At 38.5% G+C, this 24,265-nt stretch overlaps 1 protein-coding gene across 2 annotated transcripts in view; it reads left to right on the top strand.

Annotated features, from left to right (window-relative positions):
* The first annotated feature begins 2,947 nt into the window (after positions 1-2,947).
* Positions 2,948-24,265, top strand: part of FGF10 (fibroblast growth factor 10) — an 82,528-nt gene continuing 61,210 nt past the window's right edge. The window contains exons 1-2 of one of the 2 annotated variants that reach the window (XM_060146055.1): positions 2,948-3,191; positions 3,283-3,978. In XM_060146055.1, the coding sequence (XP_060002038.1) occupies positions 3,657-3,978 (322 nt within the window). In that variant the 5' untranslated portion in view covers positions 2,948-3,191; positions 3,283-3,656. Of the gene's footprint in view, positions 3,979-24,265 lie in introns of both variants that reach the window. The other variant, XM_060146054.1, reaches the window with a different exon arrangement.

Below are 24,265 nucleotides of genomic sequence, written 5' to 3'. Positions count from 1 at the left end.
TAAGACCTGATTATTGCTGCTAAAAAAGGAAGGTAGAATTTCAGTCCTTTGAAGTAACTGAGAATGATTCAGGCCTCATTACAGAGATATAATCTACATTCATACATTTATGTTAGTGATTCAAATCTATTGGGAGAGATTGAATTCCGTTAAATAGTGCATCTTTCCTGTGGAACTTTTCTCAGGCTTTCTCGGGCTAACCTAAGAGGTGACCTAACAATGCAAAGCAGTGGAGTATTTAGGGATTCAACTGTGCTATAAAAGAAAGGCTGTACAGAAAAGAGAAAGAAGAATGAGATATAATCTAAAAAGCTATGTCAGCTTTTCCTTTGGGCTGTTTTGTAAATGCCCTTCCTGTCATCACGCTGTACAGAAGAGAGGCGAAAGGGCTCTAGAACTTTTAAACACTGTACCTGCCGCAAGCAGATTTTAATATGGAAGTTTTAAAGATGTATTTTTCCCATTTAGGACAGAATAAAAACACAAAACCTCTCACTTAAATGTCTGAACAGCTTCTTCTACTGGAGAAGAAAGTTGGTAGATGTGTGTGTGTGTGAAAGAGAGACGAGAGAGTGTGTATGTGTGAGAGAGAGAGACAGAGACAGAGAGAGACAGAGAGACTACTTTCGAGGTTTGGGGTGGGGGGTTGTCTATTATGAGTTAAAAGAATTGAAAGGATCTCAAGCTGGCACCAATACTGTTGGTGCCCAGTGCAGAGAAACCTCAAAATAATAACTTCATGTGTTTTGTAACTTTTCATGGCAGGATTTTTATTGTACGGTTTCATCAAACATATTTTTATTTTCAAAAAAATATGTAGGTTTAATTACTTGTCAATTCAAACATTTGGATTCAGCTGAACAACTGGGCTGAAACTATTTCCTTAGAAACACTACACTCTTTTTTAGGCATTTTTCAGCTCAGGTATAAAACAGTGAACTAGAAAATTGAAATTAGCACTGTGAGTTTATTTTTAAATATCCATGCTTTAATGAAAGAACCAGACTTATTTGACATATGCTCTTTATTTGCTTAACTCTCCAATTAATAGCTACAGAAATCAGAGCTAATTACATTGAATATAAAAATCTACTGTGTGTACCACATTGTCAAAGTCTTCTGAATAAGCATTGCAATGGTTTATAAATAATGCAGTTAAAATCCTGATTCTAGTATTAAAATGTTCTGTTTCAAAGGCTCTGAATGCACAGGAAACTATAAGAGCACGGTGTAAAGTCATTTTTCAAGTCACCAAACAACATAATTAGGCGATATTCCTAAAGCCCATTTCCAAAGGTAGATTTTTTAATTTCTTTGTCTTTTCTCCTGTTCAATGAAGACTGAGACCAAATGCACATTGCAGGGACTCTGGTTTGTAGCATATACACAAGCTCGCCTGATTAGTTCCCTCTGAATTACAGTTGCAGAGGTCAAACTCCCAAGTTCACCTTGAAGTGATTCACCCTCTTAGGATAGCTGCCTAAAAATTAGGTTGAACCATATGAAACTGCCACTTTTGAAGGTCAAAAACCATAAAATACTGGCAATTTCACATGCTTCAACATAACACAAAGGTCCAACTGCCTTACAGAACATAAATACTTTATACCAATACATCTTCAGTCACTTCTTCCAGTCAGGCTGTCCCTAGTTTAGAGTAATTCTTAAAGAGACTCTCTAGGAATTCTTACTAAGATTGGAACGGATTATCACAGTATCTCCTTCTTTGTGCCTCTTAATCCTTGGCAAAGGCTGCCTAGCCAGGGACTTGATTCTGTCTGTACCTGAGACATGAGCAAGTTTATTAGCAATGAAGGAGTTTCAGGGTGGTGAATGTGAAAAAGAGAGGGAGACTGGTGGTACAGTTATTTTATAAAATAGAGCCCTTTAAACATTAAAATTTGAAGACGGAAGAAAGAAAATACCTCTTGATGGCAAAGTGCAAAGGAAATTGCCTAGGAACCAGCAGAATATTCGGCAAAATCGTATGGTTAAATCTTCACAATCTCAATAAAGTGAGTTCGCTTTGAAGTGCACGCGTTATTCTGTAAACGACCCTTGTTAGCTATCAGAAATCGGTCATTTCGGTCCCTGATTTCATTTGCGCCGAGAGAGGCGACTTTTAGGGGTGGTGATAAATCTCCCTGAGCTTAAAAGTCAGAGAGGGCCAAAGTGTGAACTTTTTACTTCAGCAAAGGAAGCGAGAAATCAGTGATTCATTAAAGCAGAGACCTCCTTGGAAGCTGGCAGAAGAGGAGGAAAGGAAGCTAATTATGTCTTCCTTTTCTTTGCTCGCTCCCACCAGTTTATAATCTACTGCCTTGGAGGGTTTATCCTCAGCATCTTCTGTTTTCTCCCTCAGCCCTCCCCTGCTTCTGCGAGCGAGGGGGGAAAAAAAAGTCAGCCAAACCCCAGGCTCCAGGTGGCTCTCAAGTACTTCACTGCCAAAAGGAAAAAATAAATAAAAAATCCTATACTGGAAAACAAGTGAGAAAGGGGCTCCCCAGAGGGGATTGGTTCAGACTGGAAGACAGCAAAACTCGGAAAGCGTGAGGATACTGCTCGCTCCGGTGACCAGCGCTGCGAGCACAAGGACGCTTTCGCAGCAATTAGCCCAAGCTGGAGGCGCTGGCGGAGGCTGCAGGCTGCGGCGGCCCGGGTGGCGAGGAAAGGACCCGCAGCCCCCGAGCTCCAGGCAGAGGCATCGCGCTCCCTTCTCCTGGCTCCCCTGCTCTCCCCACTCCCTGCCCCCTCCCCCTCCCTCTCCTCGGCGTTCCCAGCAGCCGAGGGTTTCAGATGTCCCACCGCCGTTTGACCCCCTTTCCCCCCGCCCGCCCCCCGCTTCTCCACCCCTGCAAATGAGGTTTGGCCAGCAGAGGCAGAGCCCACCTCTGGCTTAGAATCACTGACATTTAGACTCCAGGCTTCAACCTGTTTACAAGCGGGCTTTCCAAAGGAAGGGGGGCGGCGGGGGGAGGGAAATAGGGCCAAACAAAACACCAACCGCCATCCCCTCCAAACAAGAAGTGACTTTCTGGAGGCTTCAAATCAACAGGCACCACCAAAAAGAGAAAGCAAGAGGGGGAAGAGAACAACGGCGACCGGGCAGCTGACTCCAGTTCTGACAACTCAAAGGGACTCACTTTTAGAACTGGCCAGCAAGCTGGGGCTGTGCGGAGAGGGACCAGAAGGTGCCAACCGCAGAAGGGCGCAGATACCTCCCCCAGCCTCCCACCCCAGCCCCTTTGGGTTTTGTTCACCGTGTTGTCATCTGTTTTTCAGACCTTTTTCTGCATCTAACATGGTGAAGAAAGGAGTGAAGAAGAGAACAAAGTAACTCCCGGGGGAGCGAAGATCGAGGGTTACCCACACCGCGACGGCCACCACCAGCTCCTGCTACTGCGGCCAACCACGTCCACATTCACCGGGAGACCGAGGGGCGCGCGGCAGCGGATCCGAGAAAGGAGCGAGAAGAGGCAGCCGGCCCTTCCGAGGAGTTATGGATGTTGGTGCTTTCACTTCTGGCCAGATCCGAGCCCAGAGGGAGCTAACCAGCGGCCGCCACCTCCAGCTGTCTCCTTGCCTCGCACCAGGTCTTACCGTTCCAGTATGTTCCTTCTGATGAGACAATTTCCAGTGCCGAGAGTTTCAGTACAATGTGGAAATGGATACTGACACATTGTGCCTCAGCCTTTCCCCACCTGCCCGGCTGCTGCTGCTGCTTCTTGTTGCTGTTCTTAGTGTCTTCCGTCCCTGTCACCTGCCAAGCCCTTGGTCAGGGCATGGTGTCACCAGAGGCCACCAACTCCTCTTCTTCCTCGTCCTTCTCCTCTCCTTCCAGTGCGGGGAGGCATGTGCGGAGCTACAATCACCTCCAAGGAGATGTCCGCTGGAGAAAGCTCTTCTCTTTCACCAAGTACTTTCTCAAGATTGAGAACGGGAAGGTCAGCGGTACCAAGAAGGAGAACTGCCCGTACAGTAAGTAACAAATGCGCGCTCCCCTCCTTCCAATTATCCACCCCACCCCACGGAGGGGGGGGGGAATCTGTTCCAGATGTGGCCAGCTAAATATTTACGTCCCCAACTCCTGTAAAATGATTAAGTGGAATACTTTCACACTAAATCACCCCCCCCCGGGTGTATACATTGCGCCACCTAACCCCCTCCCCGTAGCGCGCTCCCTCCCACCCCCACCCAGGCTCTTTGCCACCCTGCCCGCCCCGTCTCTCTGGCTTGTCACTCGCGGGACCACGCAGGGCGCCCAAGAGTTGTTGCAGTGCATAGATGCCCCTCTCTGTCTCCATCGCCTTTCCCCACCTCACCCCAAGGTCTCCTTTCCCTCCCTTCTGGAAATGGCTCAAGTAAACACATTTTGTTCTTTTGGCTGGCAATCTTATTAAGAGTTTCAGGACAGTTTCCTCAAGCTGAAAATAATTATCCGCTGTCAATTATAGGGACTTTATGGGAACTTTATTTAAGAAAGAAAAGTCAATTTCACTCTCCCCCACCCCCATCCCTTTACCCTACCACCCCTCTAGATAGGAGCAAAAGCATTTTTCTGGTTTTGATTTTTTTTTTGGTCCCTCATGTTGGTTTGAGTGATTGCAGTCCATGAAGTTAGCTTTTCAGGCACCACCGCTGCTATTTGTCTTCTGCCTGCCTTCTCTCTTGGTAACATGATGCTCATGTCTGCATTGTCAATAGCATATGCGCTGCTTTGTGGTGTCCTGTTGTACTCGTTTCTTCTCAAACCTCTCATATTGCAGAGCCATAGTACTACAGCACTGTAAACATCTGGGACTGGAGTCACACAGACCTCACACAAATTTCATTGTCATTCTTTTATTTTCAAAGTAAAAGTCATAAGTCTGTTTCCATGGTGTTGGTTTATCCCATAGGATGAGGTTTTCACCTCAGTACAAATTATGCTCCATCCTTGGATTTCTTGCCTTTTTCCTTTCTCCCTCCCTCTTTCCTTCTTTAGCTCTTTCTCTTCTTTCTTTCTTGCAGGGATGTGGGTTGGGTAGGGGGAGGGAGAACCAGAAGAGGAGGAGTGAACATTGTGTCTCTTCCTGAATCAGTCCAGCAAAGCCAGATTACTCTGTTGGCTTCCTTTCCTGCTTACTTTCAAGTGGTGAGACTTATTCATCCTCTATTGATTGCAATTTGAAAGGATCCCTGAGGCTATGTCATGGCACACTGAAGACAATAACATTTAAACATCTTTAATGACCATTTAGCATTATCTCAAAGGTGGTTCCAAGTCACCTTTTCAAAGGATTTTTTTGTGTCAGTTGTTTGGGAATTCCAAGCATATATTTGCTAGCTAACTTAAATACATGAGTCATATACTTCATGATTCCTTAGCCCAGAAAGTATCTGGTATTAATGGGAAAGACAGTTAAGAAGAACTTAGCATTATCTTTTTAAAATAAAGATTTACAAGAAATAAGACATATTTCTTACTTGGGGACTCACATACCTTCAACATTAACTTCTGTTCCTCCTCAGCTGCTATTTCCATTTACTAAAATTAACAATATGTTTACAAGTAATAAAAAAGATTTGTGTAAGTGTTTTAAAGTATTCCATTTGATGTTTACTACCAGAGATGTACCTATAGTCCATTACCTATATTTTTTCCATTCTTATTCATAAGAAGTGGCTGAAGTAATGTCATTTTTTTTTTTTGCTCCAAAGTAACTTGTTACCTGAATTTATTAGATATGATGTATAGATGTTATGGTTATTAATTTAAAATTTTAATACTTTTATTCACTTCTAAAACACAAGAGTTGTGATATCATCCAGGTAGGACGATGGGGAAGAAGTGGCCCAAACACTTACTGAAGAGTGAGCTGGGAGATAAAAAAAAAAAAAAAATTCACAGGGACTGAAATTCTTTGTATTTTTAGTTCATGGAAATAACTCAAAGAAATATAATAAAATTTCAGAGTGTTAACCTTGAGCAAATTTTTTTTTACACTAACTTGACTTTGCTATTGCTGTATTTTAAGTGTCTTTATGATGTGATGTAAGGAGCAATCTATAGTAGTTTATTTATGCAACTTAAATTACCGTTTTCTAAAATAATGATCACTGTGTGATTAACCATTTAGCAAATGGTTTCCAGTGTACACATTAAAATATCTTTTTACAGTAAGAATTATCTGCAAAGAGAAAAGTATATGATTTTTATCGTGTAAAAACAAGTGTGGAAAATTTTCATCCTGTTTAAAATATACTAATACGTCTTCCATGTGATAAATGATAACTAATAGTCCCTGTTAAAATTATAATATCATATAGTAATGCAATCCTAATCAATGGTTGAAAATGAAAGGGGGTGGAGCTTGCTATGTTAAATAATGTCAAACCATAAATAATTTAGGTTTTCCAAGAACATCTGTATCAAGACATAGCAAGTGAATAGTAGAGGTTGAAACAGCTTTCATTTCACATGTGGCTGGGTAATCAGAATGCTGCTACAGTTTCCAGCTGGACTGATTCAGCTGAACTACATGGTATCATTAAGATATTGTCTAAATGTTGCATAATTACATGAGAACAAACTTTTGCTATGCCTACAGGGTAACCAGCCAGCCAGCCCACCAAATGGTAGCCTGTTAAATATTAGGGTATCTAACCTCTGAAGAGTGTCAGTTCCTTGTCCAAAAACCACATTTCAGTGACATTTTCCTAAACAAGTTATTAATTATTCTCAATACACAAAGCTGTTCTTTTAAGGTTTGCTTATTTGAAGCTTAATTTTCTTTGTTACTTTTGACCCTAGTATTACTGCTGCTAAAATACAGTAACAGCTTATCTAAGAGGTTACATGTTTGTGATGGTCCTGGGTAATTAAACAACTGTTTTACTGGCTTTTTGCCAGCAAAATGCTAACAAAAGAGAAGTAAGGAAATCACCCTTGAGCACTGAAAAATCATTTTTAACCTCTACCTCCAAAGTTGGTTCCCAGAAATTGGATGGTTCTAAAAATATTACATGTGCTAGAGAAACTCTTCTCCATTTTGAGTGATTATTATAAATTTTTAGGGGTGGGGTATTTTTTGTTTGCTCCTTTGCCATTATATGAGAGTAGAATAAAGGGAGCAGTGATGAATTATGTTTCTCCTGCTAGAAGTCTGAGAAAGCTTGAATAATTTAGAATAGCTGTGGCGTATCTGTCACTAGATATGCTCGGGCTCATTTAGGTTTGTTATATCATTCTTTACATCTAGAGCTTTGCCCTTGAAACATTACCACTCGTCTCCAGTTCTGGCCTACTAGAAAGGCTGGATACAGCTGTTAGGTACCCGTGCAACTGGAACCAGTGGACTTATTTCTGGATGTGAGTAAAACAGCTGTGGGCTACTCCCCTGATTGTCACTTATAGAAAAGGGGAGTCTAGTGAAAAGAAAATGTATCCCTAAACTTGAGAGAGTCAAGGATAGATACTCTCAAAATGGAAAGCCACAGTGCTTATGAGTCTTTTCAGGAAAGGAGTATGTGAGACATTAGAGAAATCAGTGTGCACTGAGTATGCAGTATGAGCCCTATTTCTTTAAATATATATCTCATTTAACACTCATAATTGTTCTGTGATTTAGATAGGACTATCCACATTTTTCAAATATGAAAACTAACCCTGAAAAAAAGTAAATTACCCAAGGTCATTCAACTAGAAATTGACAGCCAGATTAAAGCCCAAGTCGATTTGGTTTTATCATTACTTATTTCTTCTACCTCGCTACTACTGACAACATTGCTGTCGATATATCAGAAGTAGACACCACAAAACTCTAAAAACCAAATTATCCAGATCCTTAATTGCCTTTTTGCTATGCACACCAACTGTTCATCAGAAGGAAATTGGAAGAGCAGTAAAATGACAGTGGAAAAGAGTGAGTATGTTAAAGTTATTATTGCAGGTGTCTGCATGTTATCAGACAATGTTAGTGCATTCTCTGGGTGAAATCTCTCTTTTGATATTACATTTGAGAATATAACTGCTCATGGACACACAATGTACACATACATCCATCTCACAGAAGGCATTAGGAATACATGACTAAGAAAAATCCATGAATATGATTGTATATAGTAATTGTTTACAGCTGAGGGCCAAATGTTTAATTGTTCCCACATGTAATAAAACAATTTGATTGTAAGTACAAGTGTGAAATTGGGCTGCTGAAGAAACTTCTGATGTATGACTCTAAAAGGAGCAAATCTTAGAGACCTGAAGCTTTAAAATGACTCCGCAAATCAAAAAGGTATTCCACCACATAGAAATGACTGATTATTGTCTTGTAAATAAGGTTTACATTATTACTTTTTAATCAGGACTAGAGCTTATTTTAGGAAGTTAAATAAGAAAATAATTTTTGAGGAAAATAAGGACTTGAATATTATCTCCTAATAAATATACAACAGTTTTCTGGGAAGAAAAACCTATATAAAACTTATGGCTTCCACTGGTGTCTTATTTAAGTTGTGGTTGTTTCTAGAGTTTGGTTGCATAATTTATAACTGGCAGCATTAAATCATGAGGATCGAGGATTTATGAAGGTGGAAGGCACTATTTAATGTTTACATGACACTGTCCTGTTACCTTTACTGCATTCCTACCATATGGACCCTCCACTTTGATGGATTTATCATAAATCCATTAAAAATGCACAATTACAGAGAGTTTCCTCTTTATAAACCTGATTTATAACCGTCTACTACAAGAAACTCAAGAAAACAGTTGGCAGAAATCACATGCCAATACTGGAGTATGAGAATTCAGAGATACCAATCTCTAGGTCTTGAGTATTTTAGTAATCTATTACCGAAAGGCACGCACCATTCTTTAAAAACAGGTGTTTTCAAAATGATGTTTAAGCACAGAGCTTAAAAGAAGAAGAATTGTGCCTTATGCAATGAAGGAAACTCCACTGCATGCACTTTTCCTCTACAATTTTACTACCCAGTTTAGAGCGAAAAGCCTTACTCCAGTTCATTTCTTCATTTTTTAATGAACTTATGGTAGAACCTGAATGAGCACTTTAAATTCCTACACAATTACCTTAATGTTCAGAGGCAAACCCCATTTATTATCCAAACGTCTGACTTTCCACAAGCCAAAATGTTGGAAAAAAGTTGACGGCTCATTTGAAATGGAGCTAATGTTCCTCACATTTATGAGCTGCCTATGAATATCTCCATCTTTCCTAAGCCTTAAATGTCTGTACACTTATCCAAAATTGCAGTACAAATGATATTTCTTTATTATGCTTCAGAAGGAAGAATAATACATGCGTATTAGTTCAAAGTGATTTTAATCTATCTTAACATTAATTCTGTGAACTTTGCAATGAAGAGTAATTCAGATGACGTTTTTAGTATTACTGTTCCAACATTTGTCAGCATTAATAGTTGATGTTTGCTTAGTGTAAGTAAAACTTTAGCATTTCCCTCCCAGAAATTAAAGTTCTCCTTTAATTTTCCAGTAAAATTGGGCATAAGATTTATGATAATTTTAATACAGTTTTATTACAATCTAGCAGAGTAATGAAACTCATTTTGTCTCAAGCTTTTTATGCAGAAGTATCTTAATTTTTCATGTATTGATATATTGCAATGTTTTAAGATCATTTACCTTTGCCATTTGACAAATGGTGTTTGTTACTTGGCTTTGCAGATTAAAAATATTTACTTTTCATAATTGGGACTTGTTCTTTCAGTGCCTATTACCTCTACCTGTGCTGGTCAGTCGGTATAACAAGTGATAACCTAGAAATGTGCCTTATAAAATTAGTGTAAGAAAATATACCTGCACCTTGGGAAGCCACCAGTGACACTCTGGTACCGAATTAATGAATAAAATGTGTCAATGTTTTACAGAATTAGTTTAAAACCAAGTATTTATTTAGTACAGATTTTGCACAAATAGAAAATTTCAAGATATCTAAAAGGGAGCTGGGTCACCCACAAAATAATGACCTTAAAGATTTCCTTGCTTTTAAATCAGGTCAGTTGTATTCTTTCTTTGAACGCTATGTCCTAATTGGAACAATAAATCAAAGGTGACACTCAGAGTAGATTCCCATGTAAGGTGGACAACTGGACAGTGACTTTTTACTGCTGCTAACACGTGCATCCAATTACCATTTGATAGATTCATGGTGCTGGCAGTAAAGTATTGCCTCATTTTATACTTCACCTAATAATTCTTCAGCCTAAACCTGTCTACCTTTACCTATATCTAATCTGTCAGTATGTGTGTTATCATTAATGAGGAAGTTTCAAATGTTTGGCATGCTTCCTACAATGAGCAATGACATTAAGATATTAATGAATCATTTAATTAACCATAACAGATGAGGTAAAATATTAAGTCAATATATCCCCAACTTCACGTAACTGTCAACTAAATATAACCTAATAATTTCACTACAGTGATAACTTAATTATGAATAGCAGGGGTTAACTGGAACTTAATTCTAAAGAGCAAAATTAAGAACTTTAAAAATATTACTAACTTTAATAATTCTAATTAATTAATCCTAATTGCAAATTAAGAATTCTTTTAAACAGGCATTTTTCCATAATAATTATTATTTCCTATCATCATTATTCTTTTCTTTCAAGGACCTTATGTTAACATGTTTTACTGATAAACATATGTGTTAGCTCATCCTTAACCTTTTTTGAGGCACTGCCCCTGTTTGAGGATAACTTGACATATTCATAGAATCTACAATTCAAGACCCATCAGCTGCTTTCTAATAGTTCTATCTTGAGGCAGTTATACGTCTGAAATAGCAGCCATCTGAGGCATTGTGAATCCCTGATATTTTATCACCCCTTCACCACTTCATTATTTTCTCCTCCTTTTCCTTTCTTTTTTTTTTTTTTTCCTTTTCCCTCATGTCTAAACCCCTTACATACCACTTAAGCAAGAGAAAGTCATCCATTATCATTCCTTAGCATCCCATGTTACATTTAGAACCAGTAGCCTAGCTGTTTTTGGATGTATCACTTGGGCACATCAACAACCAAAACATGTAGTTTATATTCTATGCAAAAAAGTCTTCAGCAATGCAAATTCAACATACTCCACCAGGTGCCTCTTCTCATTTTGAATCTCCAGTGAAGTCCCATTATCCCAGCACTCAGGCCAATTTCTTAAAGCTTTGCCTTTCGTGAACTGGGCAAACCACGAATAAGCACCTTCTGAGAATGGACGCTGATTGTCTAGTTACTAAACCATCAATCTGCATTTTCCCTTCAGGTTAAATATTCTGTTCCCAGTAACTCTCCCTACACATTCATTTCACCTTTCTTCTAAAAGTTGTTTCAGTATATGCAACACTTACTAATTACTTTGTCAATTTTCTGACCTTTTGGCATTTGTCTAGACTCCTATAAGAGAAAGAAAGTGAAGATGATTTAGGAAATCAAATAATTATTTTGCTTCTTTTTGAAGTCATCGTTTACTTCAAAAAGATGAACACTAATTTGGAGGTCTTTAATATTTCCAACTTCCAGAACCTCACTTAGATTATAAAGCTTCTCTGTACACCCCTGCCAACTGTAGCTCTTTAAAATGAAACGAATGTTCTCATTTTAATACTGGTTATCAAAGGGGAAAAATGTAAAACGTACATGCATGTGTATTTCAGGTTGACCAAATATAGAAATGCACATAGCTTTATTAGAAAACACTGAGACACTGACAGGAGTTAAAATTTAAATTCATAGCATATGTGTATTCACATACTTCTCTCAAGAAAGAACCTTTTGGCACTGATTGCTGAATTAGATTTATTTTTATTATATGCAGAATCTGACTATTTACGTATGTTAGATTGGTTTGTTACTGTAATAATAATTAAAAGCCAAGCTTCTTTTTACAGTTTGTTTCAAATTATATAGATAGATCGATACAGATATAGACAGATGGATTTCCATCTATCTATAGGGATAGCTTTGATTTATTGATAGAATTATTAAAAGAAAAATTAATATTCTGCAACATGAGGAAACATGACACTAATTTTTATACTATTTATGATCTGAAGTGAGATATATTTACAATGTTATTAATAACAGTAATTAGCAATGTAGTAAGCCAGATTTCTAGGGCATTTTTTGGAATGTCTCTATAGAAGGATGTGATTCCACAAAGATGAAGAGAAAAAGTGCTAGGGATATTAATCAGATTATGGTATAAAAAGTTGGCGAATGAAACTACATAAATGCTTTAAGGCTGAAGCAAGAGAGATGGTAAAGAACATATAATTAGAATGTTAGAAGCCAGAGGAAAAGCAGAAAAGGCCATAGAGCATTTAGACATAGACTGTGAAAGGAGGAGGAGATGCTTTGCTGGAGTGATGAAGACAAGGGTTTTGAACTCTCAGGAAGGAGATCAAGCTAATGAGTAGCGCTGCAAAAGGGCTGACATGACAAGAAAGGTGTGAGGGAAATATAACCCAATCCCTGGCATTCAACTGGATGTTAAATTAACTGAAATGAGAACCTGTGATCTAAAAGGAATCCCACAGAAGTAATCGCAGCCACGGTATCAGAGCAAGGAAGGCTAAATCTGAGTTCCTGCTAAAGAGGCAGAAGGGTAGAGGGGTTAAAAGTGTGGGCTTTGATTAAAAGTGATTACAATTATGGGCCTGGATCAAAAGTAAGCTTTGTAGACACAGAAGTGGGTGCATTTGAGGCTCCAAACTGCCAGACAATAGTGTATCACTTGGGCAAGTTGTCATCAGTAAAACAAGGATATTAACAATACCTATCTCTCTTTTCTACATGGTAGAGATTAAATGAGATCATTTATTCATTCAACAGAAATATACTAAGTGCCTGCTTTGTGTCAGATACTGTCTGACACTTAAATACATGCTGAACAAAGATGCTGGTTTTGCTCTCTCAGAGCTTCACTCTACAGACAATATCAAAAAAAACAAACAAATAAAGAGATATGTGATGAAAAATTGGGGTAACTGTATGGAAAACAAGCAGGGCACTCTAACAGAAAACAGTTGGGAAGTATTCTAGGCTAGAGAAGCCTTCTGAAGGTGGGAGGTAGGAGGAAGGGAACAGCATGGGGAGAGTTTGGTACGTCCTCCAAGAAGTACAGAAAAGGCACACTGAGCCTGGGGTTTGGTGAGAAGTTTGGAGAAGTTGAAGTTAGTGTTTGTAGTAGCTTAACGGTGCTCTCATCAGATGGGTATTATATAAGGGAAAAGTAAATGTGATGCTTCTCTTATTTCAAGGGAAAGTATCAGGAAAGCAACCAGCAGATTACTTGATGAAGTGGAAACTAAAACTATTAGAAAAAAGAAGGAATGAGGAATGCACTTGGCATTTTTTAAAAAACAGAAATATTAGAACACCTGAAATAATTTAAGGTTTGGAATTGTAGTATCCATAATGTTCTGAAGTTTGGGGGAAGCATAGAGTTTCATTAAGAGACTAGTAGCAGACATTTGAAAATTGAAGATGAGGAGAGAGTGAAGAACTAAAAATAAAGAATAGAAGGTAACAAATGTGTTCAAGGACAGAACAATAAAAAAGAACAAAAGAAAGAAAAACAACAACAAAATAAGGACAAAACAGGTAACTATGAAGACTAGAAGAAGACAGATTACTGCATGAAAGGAAAAAATAAAAGTGACTCAATTTTTAAATATTTCAAAATAAATCTTATATTTCAAGTTATGATATGGTTTTGAACCAGGATTATCACAGATGCTCAGCTTTCAGGATATTCTGTAGTTAAACTTGTTTCTCATCCCATGACTGTGAGCTTTTTGGCCCATACCCTCAAAGGGTTTGCAATCTAGAGATAGAGACAGATCTTCCCAGGCGGCTGGAAGGTAATATAAGGCAGTTTATACTAAATTCCAAAGAAGCAGGGTGGAATTTAAGTAAACAGCAACCTGTAACTGAGGGAGGGATGAATGACAAGGGGAGTATCACACTGAGGATAAGGGACTCCAGATAGAATTAGATAAGAAGAAAGGAGTAAGAATATTCTAAAAGAAGGCACAGAACCTTACATGAAGTTTTCAGGAAACAACAGGCAGGCCACTGGGGTGGAGCAGAATTTACAAATTGGTGGGTATCTTATGAAATACAAAGCAAAATACACTAGAATGTGTCATCACGTGAGAGGGAAGTATGTAAATATACTTAGATTTGAGGACTTAAGTTCTCTGCTAAAATATTACACTTATATAGTTTGCATTTAAAATCGGCCTTCTCTATTTTATATTTGCTTTACTTTTTGAAGTAAAGAAAAAAGAGAAGGCAGAGAGATATTTGAAAAGGGTATAAATTACAGTATAATTGACATAACCTAAAAATATTAAAACTGTAGCTTGATCTGACAAAAAACCCAGAACTACTTTCATACTAGGGACATGAAAAAGTAGTTCCTGTGATCTATACCAAATGGCTTCATCTTTAGCATTCCTGATTTGCTAAATGATCACTACTTAAAATTTTAAAATAGCTCCTCCTGCAGAAGTTCTTAACTTACACATATCCCTGGGAAGGGGTTTTACAACTTCACAGCAGATTCCCAAAGGGAACTACTGAGGCATCAATATTACTTGCTCCACCTGTATATTTTTTCTTGTCATTGCCATTCTAAATTGTCTCAGATTTACTTCGTTTAGGTGATTAGGGAAAAAAAATCGACTACGGCTCTTTTTCTTGTGAAAGAGTATACTTAAGTCTTTTAAGGGAGCAGGCTGCTGACAGCATATATGCAACTGCATCCCCTATTAAGACCGTGAGCTTTGCAGACAAACTTCTTGATGTAGAATCTGGGTTCTAAAACTGCATAGTTGTGTGGCCTTGGACAAAGGACTCCCAGGGACTTGATCTGTGCAACTGTTAAGTGAGGATAATAATATCACCTACCTGATCACTGTTAGAAGGATGAGTTTGTAAATTTACAAATGAGACTATAAATGTAAATTTCTCAATATAGGGCCTGTCACATTTTAAGAGTTCAAAAATGTTAGCTCTTATTACTGTTTTATGCTGTGACTACTGTGTTGTTTTTAATAATCCCATTTTCTGAAAAGACCCCTAAGTCATAAGATAATAAAAAATTAAACAGAAAAGTGATATCATATACCACCTTACTTTATTTTATAGTTTATAAAGAATTCTAATGTTTTCATCAGTTGGATTGTAGAAAAATTCTGTGAAATGGGTAAAAGAGTCACTGTTACCCCCATACTATCTTTAGATGAGAAGACTGAGTCTAAAAGTTATGGTGCCAGACTGAAGTTATATAGTTACCATAAGTGAGGCAGAATTCAAACCTAGGACAGCCTTGGCTAGGGTGACCTTCCATCCTGCTTTGCCTGGAGCAGTCTCAGATGCGCCTCTTGTTCTGGCATGTTATCAGTAGCAGCCTATTCACTCTCAAAGTACCGCATTACAAAATCACCCTAGTCTTAGCCATTCTGATTTGTGTAAGGCACAAATCTACACAAGCCAGTTCTCTATGAAATACTTCAGTTTCTTCCCAGTACCCTCAAAATAATAACTTCATCTCTTTGCATGTCATGTAAAGCCCTCACCCCCACCTCCTTTCTTACTATAACTCCCCATCACAGACATACTGAGTTGATTTTAGCTCCCGAACATACCTCGTTCCTTCACATGCAGCCTTTGCACACACTCCTAGGTCTGGCTGGAGTGATGTTCCTGCCCCTTGTCCCCTTTCTTTCAGGTCTCAGTTAGATGTCATCTCTAGGAAACCTTCCTGACCACTCTACTGTCTCCACCAAACCCAACACTCAGTATCTAGTATTTTAACACAATCTCACACTTGATTAATTTACCCACCTAGTTTCCTCACACACAGAAAGCTTGTTGAGGGTGAACACTGTATGCATCACACCAACCTTTGCCTGCCAGCCCTTAATATACTGTCTGGAATATAATGCGTCCTCTCTATATGTTTATTAGATAAATTTCTCTTTTTAACCCCGTGTCCTGGAGCCAAGACACTTAAGACTTTCTTTGGTCTCGTCACCTGGTCTGGAAAGCGTGATTAACATATTACCCACCTGAAAAATGCGGTTGAAGTAAATTATCTTTTAAAATTCCATTGAGTTCTAAGTTCTACAATTCTGAGAACTTAGAAGATAAATCAGGCCTCATTACTTAACTAAATGCTAAATACTTGCATTCATACAAACTTCCGAATGAAAGTTTGTGTGATCCTTGAAATGGGTTGTTTCCCATATTCCTCCTATTTGCCTCAGGTTACTATTAACTGTTCAGTAGAGATACATGATGAATTTACTCTCTTTTAAAATTGATGCTGACTGTGGGACAGTTATTTATAGCTTCAGAGTTGTATTTGGGTTCTGGGGTAATTTGGTGACAATTAAGAAATGAGCAATTCTTGGTGATTCATTTAGAGAAGAACATACTGCAAAAGAGTGGGAGTAAAGAGATACGGTTCATGGCTTGGTTGTGTCAAAACATTTGCTGTGCAATCAGGCACATCATTTACTTTATCTTGGCCTCAGAAACTTAATCTATGAAATGAGTATATTAAACCAAATACAATTATTAAAATATTTTTGTTCAATCGTTTCCAAGGTTAAGGACTGGTTTCTAGGAGCATACCTATTTTAGGAGATAATAACTATAGTATGCTGAAAAACAGTCACCCAAAGATATCAGGTCCTAATCCCCAGAGTATGTGAATGTGACATTTATATGATAAAATTTTTGCAGATGTAATAAAGTTAAGGATCTTGAGATGAGGAAATCATCCTGCATTATCAAGGTCAGTCCTAAATGCTATCACTTGTTCTTATTATAAAAGAGAGACAGGGAGATTAGACCCACAGGGTGATTAGATAGCAGAAGGCACTTTGATGATGGAAGCAGACAAAGAGAGACATAAAGATGCAAAGCTCTGGCTGTGAAGACGAAGGAGCCAAGAGCCAAGGAATGTGGCTATAGAAGCTGGAAGAGGAGGAAACCAGATTTTCTCCCTAGAGCCTATGGAGGGAGCTTGGCCCTACTGATACCTTGAATTGGGCCCAGTGAAACTAATATTAGGCTTCCAGCCTCCAGAACTGTGAAGGAATAAATTTCTATTGTTTTAAGACACCAAATTTGTGATAATTTGTTACAGCAGACACAGGAAACCAGCACAGGTTTTGATACCTCAGAGTGGGGTGCTGCTATAGCATATACCTAAAACTGTGGAAATGACTTTGGAACTAGGTAATGAGTATGGGCTGGAAGTATTTTGAAGCACATGATAGAAAAAGCCTAGATTGCCTTAAATGTACTTTTGGGAGAAATATAGATATTAAAGGCCCTTTGGTGAGGCTCAGAAGGAAGTGAAGAGCACAGTAGAGAAAGCCTGTGTCATCTTAGAGAATACCTGTATCTTCATAGAGAGAATGTTGGTAGAAATAGAAATATTAAAAATGCTGCTGGTGAGAGATAGGGGAAATAGGGAGCACGTTATTAGAAACTGGAGGAAAGGAAATTCATGTTATACAGTGGCAGATACTTAGGTGAACTGTGTCTTATAATTGTGTGGAAAGCAGTAAGTGGTGAACTTGGAAATTTAAATGAGGAAGTTTCTAAGGAAAGTGTTGAAGGTGCAGTCTGGTTTCTTCTTGCTGCTTACAGTAAAACGTGAGAGGAAAGAGATAAAGTGAAGAAAGAACTGTTAAGTAAAATGGAACCAACACTTGACTGGGAACTTCTCAACTTATCCAGACTGCAAAAGATGCTAAATTAAAAGATTCATTATTCGGAAAGTATGCTCTAAAGAAAAGGCCAGTGGTGTGACTGAACAGCTTATGCTAGTGCGTGTGACTGACGGGTTCCCTCAGCCATCTCAACAGAAGCAAGAAATAGAAATTATCAAAGATCTGGGGAGCACCATCTTGTCTACTGATATGAATGCCTGTGATATACACAGGAGACCCACAAAGTTTTTGAGAATGCTATATCAGCAGAAACACTACCTGCTTGCACTGAAAGAAACTGAGATAGGACAAAATGAAGGAAAACTGTCAGACTCCCCAAATTCTACAAGCAGGAAACAGGCTGACAAAACCATTCAGCTGCAAACACATACTAGCTTTCAAGTAAAGGAAGGGTCATGGTGAGGGCAGATCCTTGGGCAGAGAAGGCAGAACCACAGATGCAGAAGCAGGACCCTCCAGCCACAAAGGACTAATCCCAGGTCTTGAAACCTAATGGAATTTGTCCTGCTGGCTTTTGAAATTAGTTGGGACTGGTGACCCTTTTCTTCCTTCATTTTTCCCTTTCCCTTTTTTGTAATGGGGATGTCTGTAACACTAGTACTATGCCTTTCCCACTGTTGTATTTTGGGAATAGATACTTTATTTTCAAGTTTTACAGATCCAGAGATATAGAGGACTTTTGCCCCAATATGGATCATACCTAGAGTTTCACCCATACTTAATTTAGGTTAGGTGATGAGACTTGGGATTTTTGAGCTCATGATATTTAAATGAGATTTTGGACTGAAATTCATACTATGATGTGTGGAAATTTGCGGGGATGTTGGGGTGGAGTGAACATACTTTATGTATGGAACGGATATAAATTTTGGCGGTCCAGAAGGTGGACTGTAGTATGCTGAATAATGACCATTCAAAGATATCAGGTCCTCTAGAGACTGTCATACTGAGTGAAGTAAGTCAGACAGAGAAAGAGAAATATCGTATGATATCACTTATATGCAGAATCTAAAAAACAAAAAAATGATACAAATGAACTTATTTATAAAACAGAAACAGACTCACAGACTTAGAGAACAAATTTATGGTTACCAGGGGGAAGGGTGTGGGAAGGGGGAGGAATAGTTAGGGAGTTTGGGATTGACATGTACACACTGCTATATTTAAAATGGATAACCGACAAGGATCTACTGTATAGCACAGGGAACTCTGCTCAGTATTGTGTAACTACCTAATTGGGAAAAGAATCTGAAAAAGAATAGATACATGAAAATGTATAACTGAATCACTTTGTTGTACACCTGAAACTAACACATTGTTAATCAACTATACTCTAATATAAAATAAAAATTTAAAAAACAAACAAAAACAAAGATATCAGGTCCTAATCACTGAAATGTGTGAATGTTATCTTATGTAGTAAAGTTTTGCAGATATGATTAGATTAAAAATCTTGAGATGAAGAGATTGAGATTATCCTGGAATATCCAAGTGAACCCTAAATACCATCACAAATGTCTTCATAAGATAGAAGCAAAGGGAGATTTGACATACAGAAGGTAGAGGGTGATTTGATGATGGAAGCAGAGAGATATCTGAAGATACTATACCGTTGCCTGTGAACATAGCGGAAAGGCCATGAGCCAAGAAATGTGCCTCAAGAAATGTGCCTTCCTTGAAGAGGCAAGGAAGAGTTTCTCTCTGAGAGAGCCTTCAGAGGGAATATGACTCCACCAACCTCTTGATTTCAGCCCGATGAAACTGATAATGGATTTCTGGCTCCCAGAACTGTGAGAGGATACCTTTCTGTTGTTTTAAGCCACCAACTTTGTGTTAATTTGTTACAGCAGCCCTAGGAAAATAATACAGTAACCTATGACAGATTTATGTGGCCCAAATTAATGGTGATTTGACAAAAACAGTATCTTATAATAGAAAGCACTAAGCTTTCTTAGTGCTTTCTTGATTTCTTAAATCAAATAGACTTAAGTTCTAACACTTTATCCACCACTTACTACTTGTGTGACTGAGATAGGTCTCAGAGCTTCTGATTCTTCATCTGACCAATGAAGATTAAAATAATTTATCTAAAAATATCTAGAAAAGTACTAGGCTCATAATGGAACCCCATATTTTAGTTGAATCTAAATTGATGACAAGTTTAAATGACTATATATCTGTAAAACATTGTTCTAAAAATATAGTCTATTTGCACCTAGTACTTTGACTGCTGGGTACTACAGGACCAAAGGAAGAGCTCTGATTGTTTGACATAGAACCTAGCTATAAAGGTGGTCTGTTTTTCCATTGGGTTGTAAATTCAATCTGGGTTAAAGAATATTTGTTCTCTTCCTCTTCACTTGTCCAAGAGCCACTGTCCTGAAGATGCATGCTAAACCATGGGAACCTTTCCAACTTACAGTTAAGGATGATAAAAGATCTATTTTATAAATGGATAATTAGTATAATTAAAATGTAAGCAAGTGGTACTTTCTGAAATATTTCATGTTTAAATATGTTGAAGTTACTATACTTGTGCTCTCATTGAAACAATACCCTGCATCACCTATCCTCTTTCACTATGGGTAGAATTCATGCAACATCCCATGTTTAAGCCTCTCACATCTCAAAATGTTTCCATACTAGTATAACCCTCCTAAAGTTTATTATCATGACTGTTTCTGTATCTTGAAATTTTAAGTTAAGGCCTGGAAAAGCAGGATTCTAAAACTGGCATTTCCTCTTCCAGAAAATTAATTTCTCTCACAGTAATAGAAGCTATGAAGTGGTAGACAATAGATAAATGTTTTACTGTCATGTCTTAGGGTAATGGGGCTTTTTCTAAGCTGAGGCTGACAGTGGCACCTCCTAATGTAGAGTGTTATGGAGCGTACTCCTTTTTATCCTGAACACTCATTGTTAACTGAGTGCTGGGGTTATAGTAATTTTGAGAAGAGAAGTAATGGTGGTGAGATGGGAAAGGTGAGTGCAATTAGGAATAGGGCTCTGGTACATGAAAACTGGGTATAAGATCTGATCCAGGACTTTCTCGAGCACAGTGAGCATGCTAACGGGGAGGATCAATCCTACCACCCCTGGTGGTACTTATAGTCTCTGAAACCTGGCAAATAATATAGGTACATACAGATCTACAGCAGGCTTCTGAAACTTTCTTAGCAGTAGAATGGACAGAGAGACAGTTGCGAGTTATGGTTTGAGATCCAGCCCCTACCCATTTCTCTTCTTTTTCTTTAAAGACCTATTTATTTATTTATTTTTTTTTTTGGCTGCGTCGAGTCTTCGTTGCAGCACATGGGATCTTCATTGAGGCATGTGGGATCTTTCATTGCGGCACGCGGGATGTTTCGTTGTGGCGCACGGGCTTCTCTCTAGTTGTGGCGTGTGGGTTTTCCCTCTCTAGTTGTGGCGTGCAGGCTCCAGAGGGCATGGGCTCTGTAGTTCGCGGCACGCAGGCTCTCTTGTTGAGGCACTTGGGCTCAGTAGTTGTGGTGCACGGGCTTAGTTGCCCCGCTGCATGTGGGATCTTAGTTCCCTGACCAGGGATCGAACCCACAGCCCCTGCATTGTAAGGCAGATTCTTTACCACTGGACCACCAGGGAAGTCCCCTACCCATTTCTCTTAATTAAAATAAGATTCATTTTAATAAGTCATTAGAAAAGAGATTTGAAGCAAAAGGAGAGGCCAGATTTGAAACAGCTAATAATAATAGGTAATGCTAGGTAGTTTTCAAAGTTGGGCCTATGGACCACATGATGAGAACGAACCAGGTGCTTGCTCAAAATGCACATTAGGGGCTTCCCTGGTGGCGCAGTGGTTGAGAGTCTGCCTGCCAATGCAGGGGACACGGGTTCGTGCCCCGGTCCGGGAAGATCCCACATACCGTGAAGTGGCTGGGCCCGTGAGCCACGGCCACTGAGCCTGTGTGTCCGGAGCCTGTGCTCCGCAACGGGAGAGGCCACAGCGGGGAGAGGCCCGCGTACCGCAAAAAAAAAAAAAAAAAAAAAAAAAAAAGCACATTAGGAGTCCTATTCCAGAAGTACTGCACAAGGGAAGAGGAGACGGATAAGAGGGGACACACAGGAATCTGAACTTTATTAAACACCCCAAGCAATTCTTAATGCCAATGAACCTCTAAGAAACAATAAAATTAAGGGTGACACTAAGTTAAGTGTAGTGGTGAGGAATGAAAGGCCAAAGGTGTTTTGAGTTTGGGATAATCTGAAAAATTTGGCAGAATGAATTTCATGGACATATTCCATTTTTGCACATATTCTGCGAAAGAAGAAAGCAACAGTATATTCTGTAAAGAGAAAGTAATTTTTAAAGTTAAGACATATGCTAAAGTTAAATACCCCTTGGTTGGTGGAAGATTTTCTGATAAATCTGAGATTAGTCAGTTTTCAGCTCACTACAGTAGGTGTATGAGTTGTGTGTATGCTACATCTGGGGTGATGGGCAAGAAGAGACGGTACCTGTCTAAAACTGGCTGTGTTCTCACCATGTCAGTATACTCTGCCACTACTATATATGAGGAAGAGCTGGGGGTGCTACACCAAATGACAATTACGTAAAAAAACTTTTAGAGATTCAGGGATCCTTCTCACTTGTTTTTTTTCTTAAGCCACAGGAATTTGTTCATAAGCGCCTCTAATCCTAAGCGTGTTGGCAGAAACCTAGCCTTCAAAGTAATCACTTGAGTTTGTAGTACAGCTTCCAAAGCTGAAAAAGTGAAAAAGGAATACTGGTGAGATTCTATCGTTTCCTCGGGAATGATCTTTCAAGCTTACACAGCTCCTTAATGTCTTATGCGTTCTTGGGAGGAATTTCTCTTTATCGTGAGGAATTTTTTCTTTCAGCTGTGGAAAGTACCTTTGTTTCAGTTGCTGTGTATGACCCTCTCTTCATATGACTGAGACTGGCACTACAGTAAAAGCTGTGACTATGTCCACCTTGGATGTTCCAGAGTATGCAAACTATAGGTTTCCTCCAGGTGTCAGTGACATTTCTTTATACTTACAAAAGACACCTTGGACCAGATTTACAGTCCATATGGAATGTAAATGGAATGTCTACTGCTAACTCACAGGGAATATGGATCTGGAAATGTTAATAAAATTGAAAACACTTAGCACACCCTTGGAGGCATCTTTTTTTTCCTCTGTGTATTTTTTTTTCTTTTTATATATTTTTTCTTTGTACTGAAGGCTTCAAAATCATTTAATAAGATTAATCAGCATATGTTCAGCTGAGCTTAGCAGTGTGTAACCACTGACACTGGCCATAATTTATTAGTCTGAGATGATTATTGTACTGAGCAACCTAAACTAGTGTGGTTGGGCTTTTCACAATCCAAAAAGACTTCCTGGGGTTTGAAATTATTTGTTATATCCTGTCGTGCTATATGAAGCAATTGGCCCAAGGCGTTTTTGCCCTAATGTTTTGTGCTCCAAAGAAGGCATCAAATTATTTCAACTATTAAAGAATCTGAAATTGAACACTGCTGATTTTATTCACCATCAATTGCCATATTATTTTCTTTTCTGGTGACAATGATTATAGAGTAAAAGCTCCTTGTTCTAGACCTTCTTACCGTCCCATGTCCTTATTCAGTGACTAACACTTTAATGGAACTAACAATGTTTTCAACTAGTAACAGTGAAATTGTTTGATGGAGCAGAGCCGGATACTAGAAAGAAAAATTAGAACTTGGAATAAATGTATTATTAATTTTATTCTTATTCTACATTAAAAATAAATGAAGCATTCAGTAATATTCTAAAATCTCTTAGACTGACTACATAAACATTTTTTGTTTTTCTATGTTGATCATGGAAAATGTTGTGAGGTAGTTCAGTTTTAATTAACATATGGGTTCTTCATCCGACATTGTGCTTTTTTTAAAAAATCATTTTGGACATCAGCAGAATCCATTGAATAAACAGGTACAGGGGTTTTTGTTTTGTTTTGTTTTTAAGGTAACAGGGATTTTATTAGTCAGCATTGAATGATTGATGCAAACTGGGTGAATATTCTCAACTACTGATATCAAGCTCCATGGTTTTAGACATTGTTTCAGCTGTTTTTAGAATGAGATAAAATAATAATAACAGCTAATGATACTGAATAGCCAGTCTTAAATACTTCACACGTGTACTCATTTAATCTTCAAGCAACCCTAGGGTATGGATACTAGTGTCATCCCAATTTACAGATGGGAAAATCTGAAGCCACTAAGAGACTGAGTAACTTCACTGAAGTATTGTACTTAATAAGTGGTGGAACTAGGATTTGAACCATAGTAGAGCTGCTCTAGTGCACATATACTTAAACATCATAATACTGCACCCTTCAATAAGACACAACCTGTAACTAGTCCAATCTGAAATCCTTTAGTCAAGCAGAGGCAAACGGCATTGTGGTACATCAGCAAATTAAGTTTTATAGCTGGAGGAGCCTTATATAGTATTCTATG

The sequence above is a fragment of the Lagenorhynchus albirostris genome, chromosome 3 (genome assembly GCF_949774975.1).
Source record: "Lagenorhynchus albirostris chromosome 3, mLagAlb1.1, whole genome shotgun sequence".
Classification (NCBI taxonomy): Eukaryota; Metazoa; Chordata; class Mammalia; order Artiodactyla; family Delphinidae; genus Lagenorhynchus; species Lagenorhynchus albirostris.
This window is presented reverse-complemented; position numbering and strand designations above follow the sequence as displayed.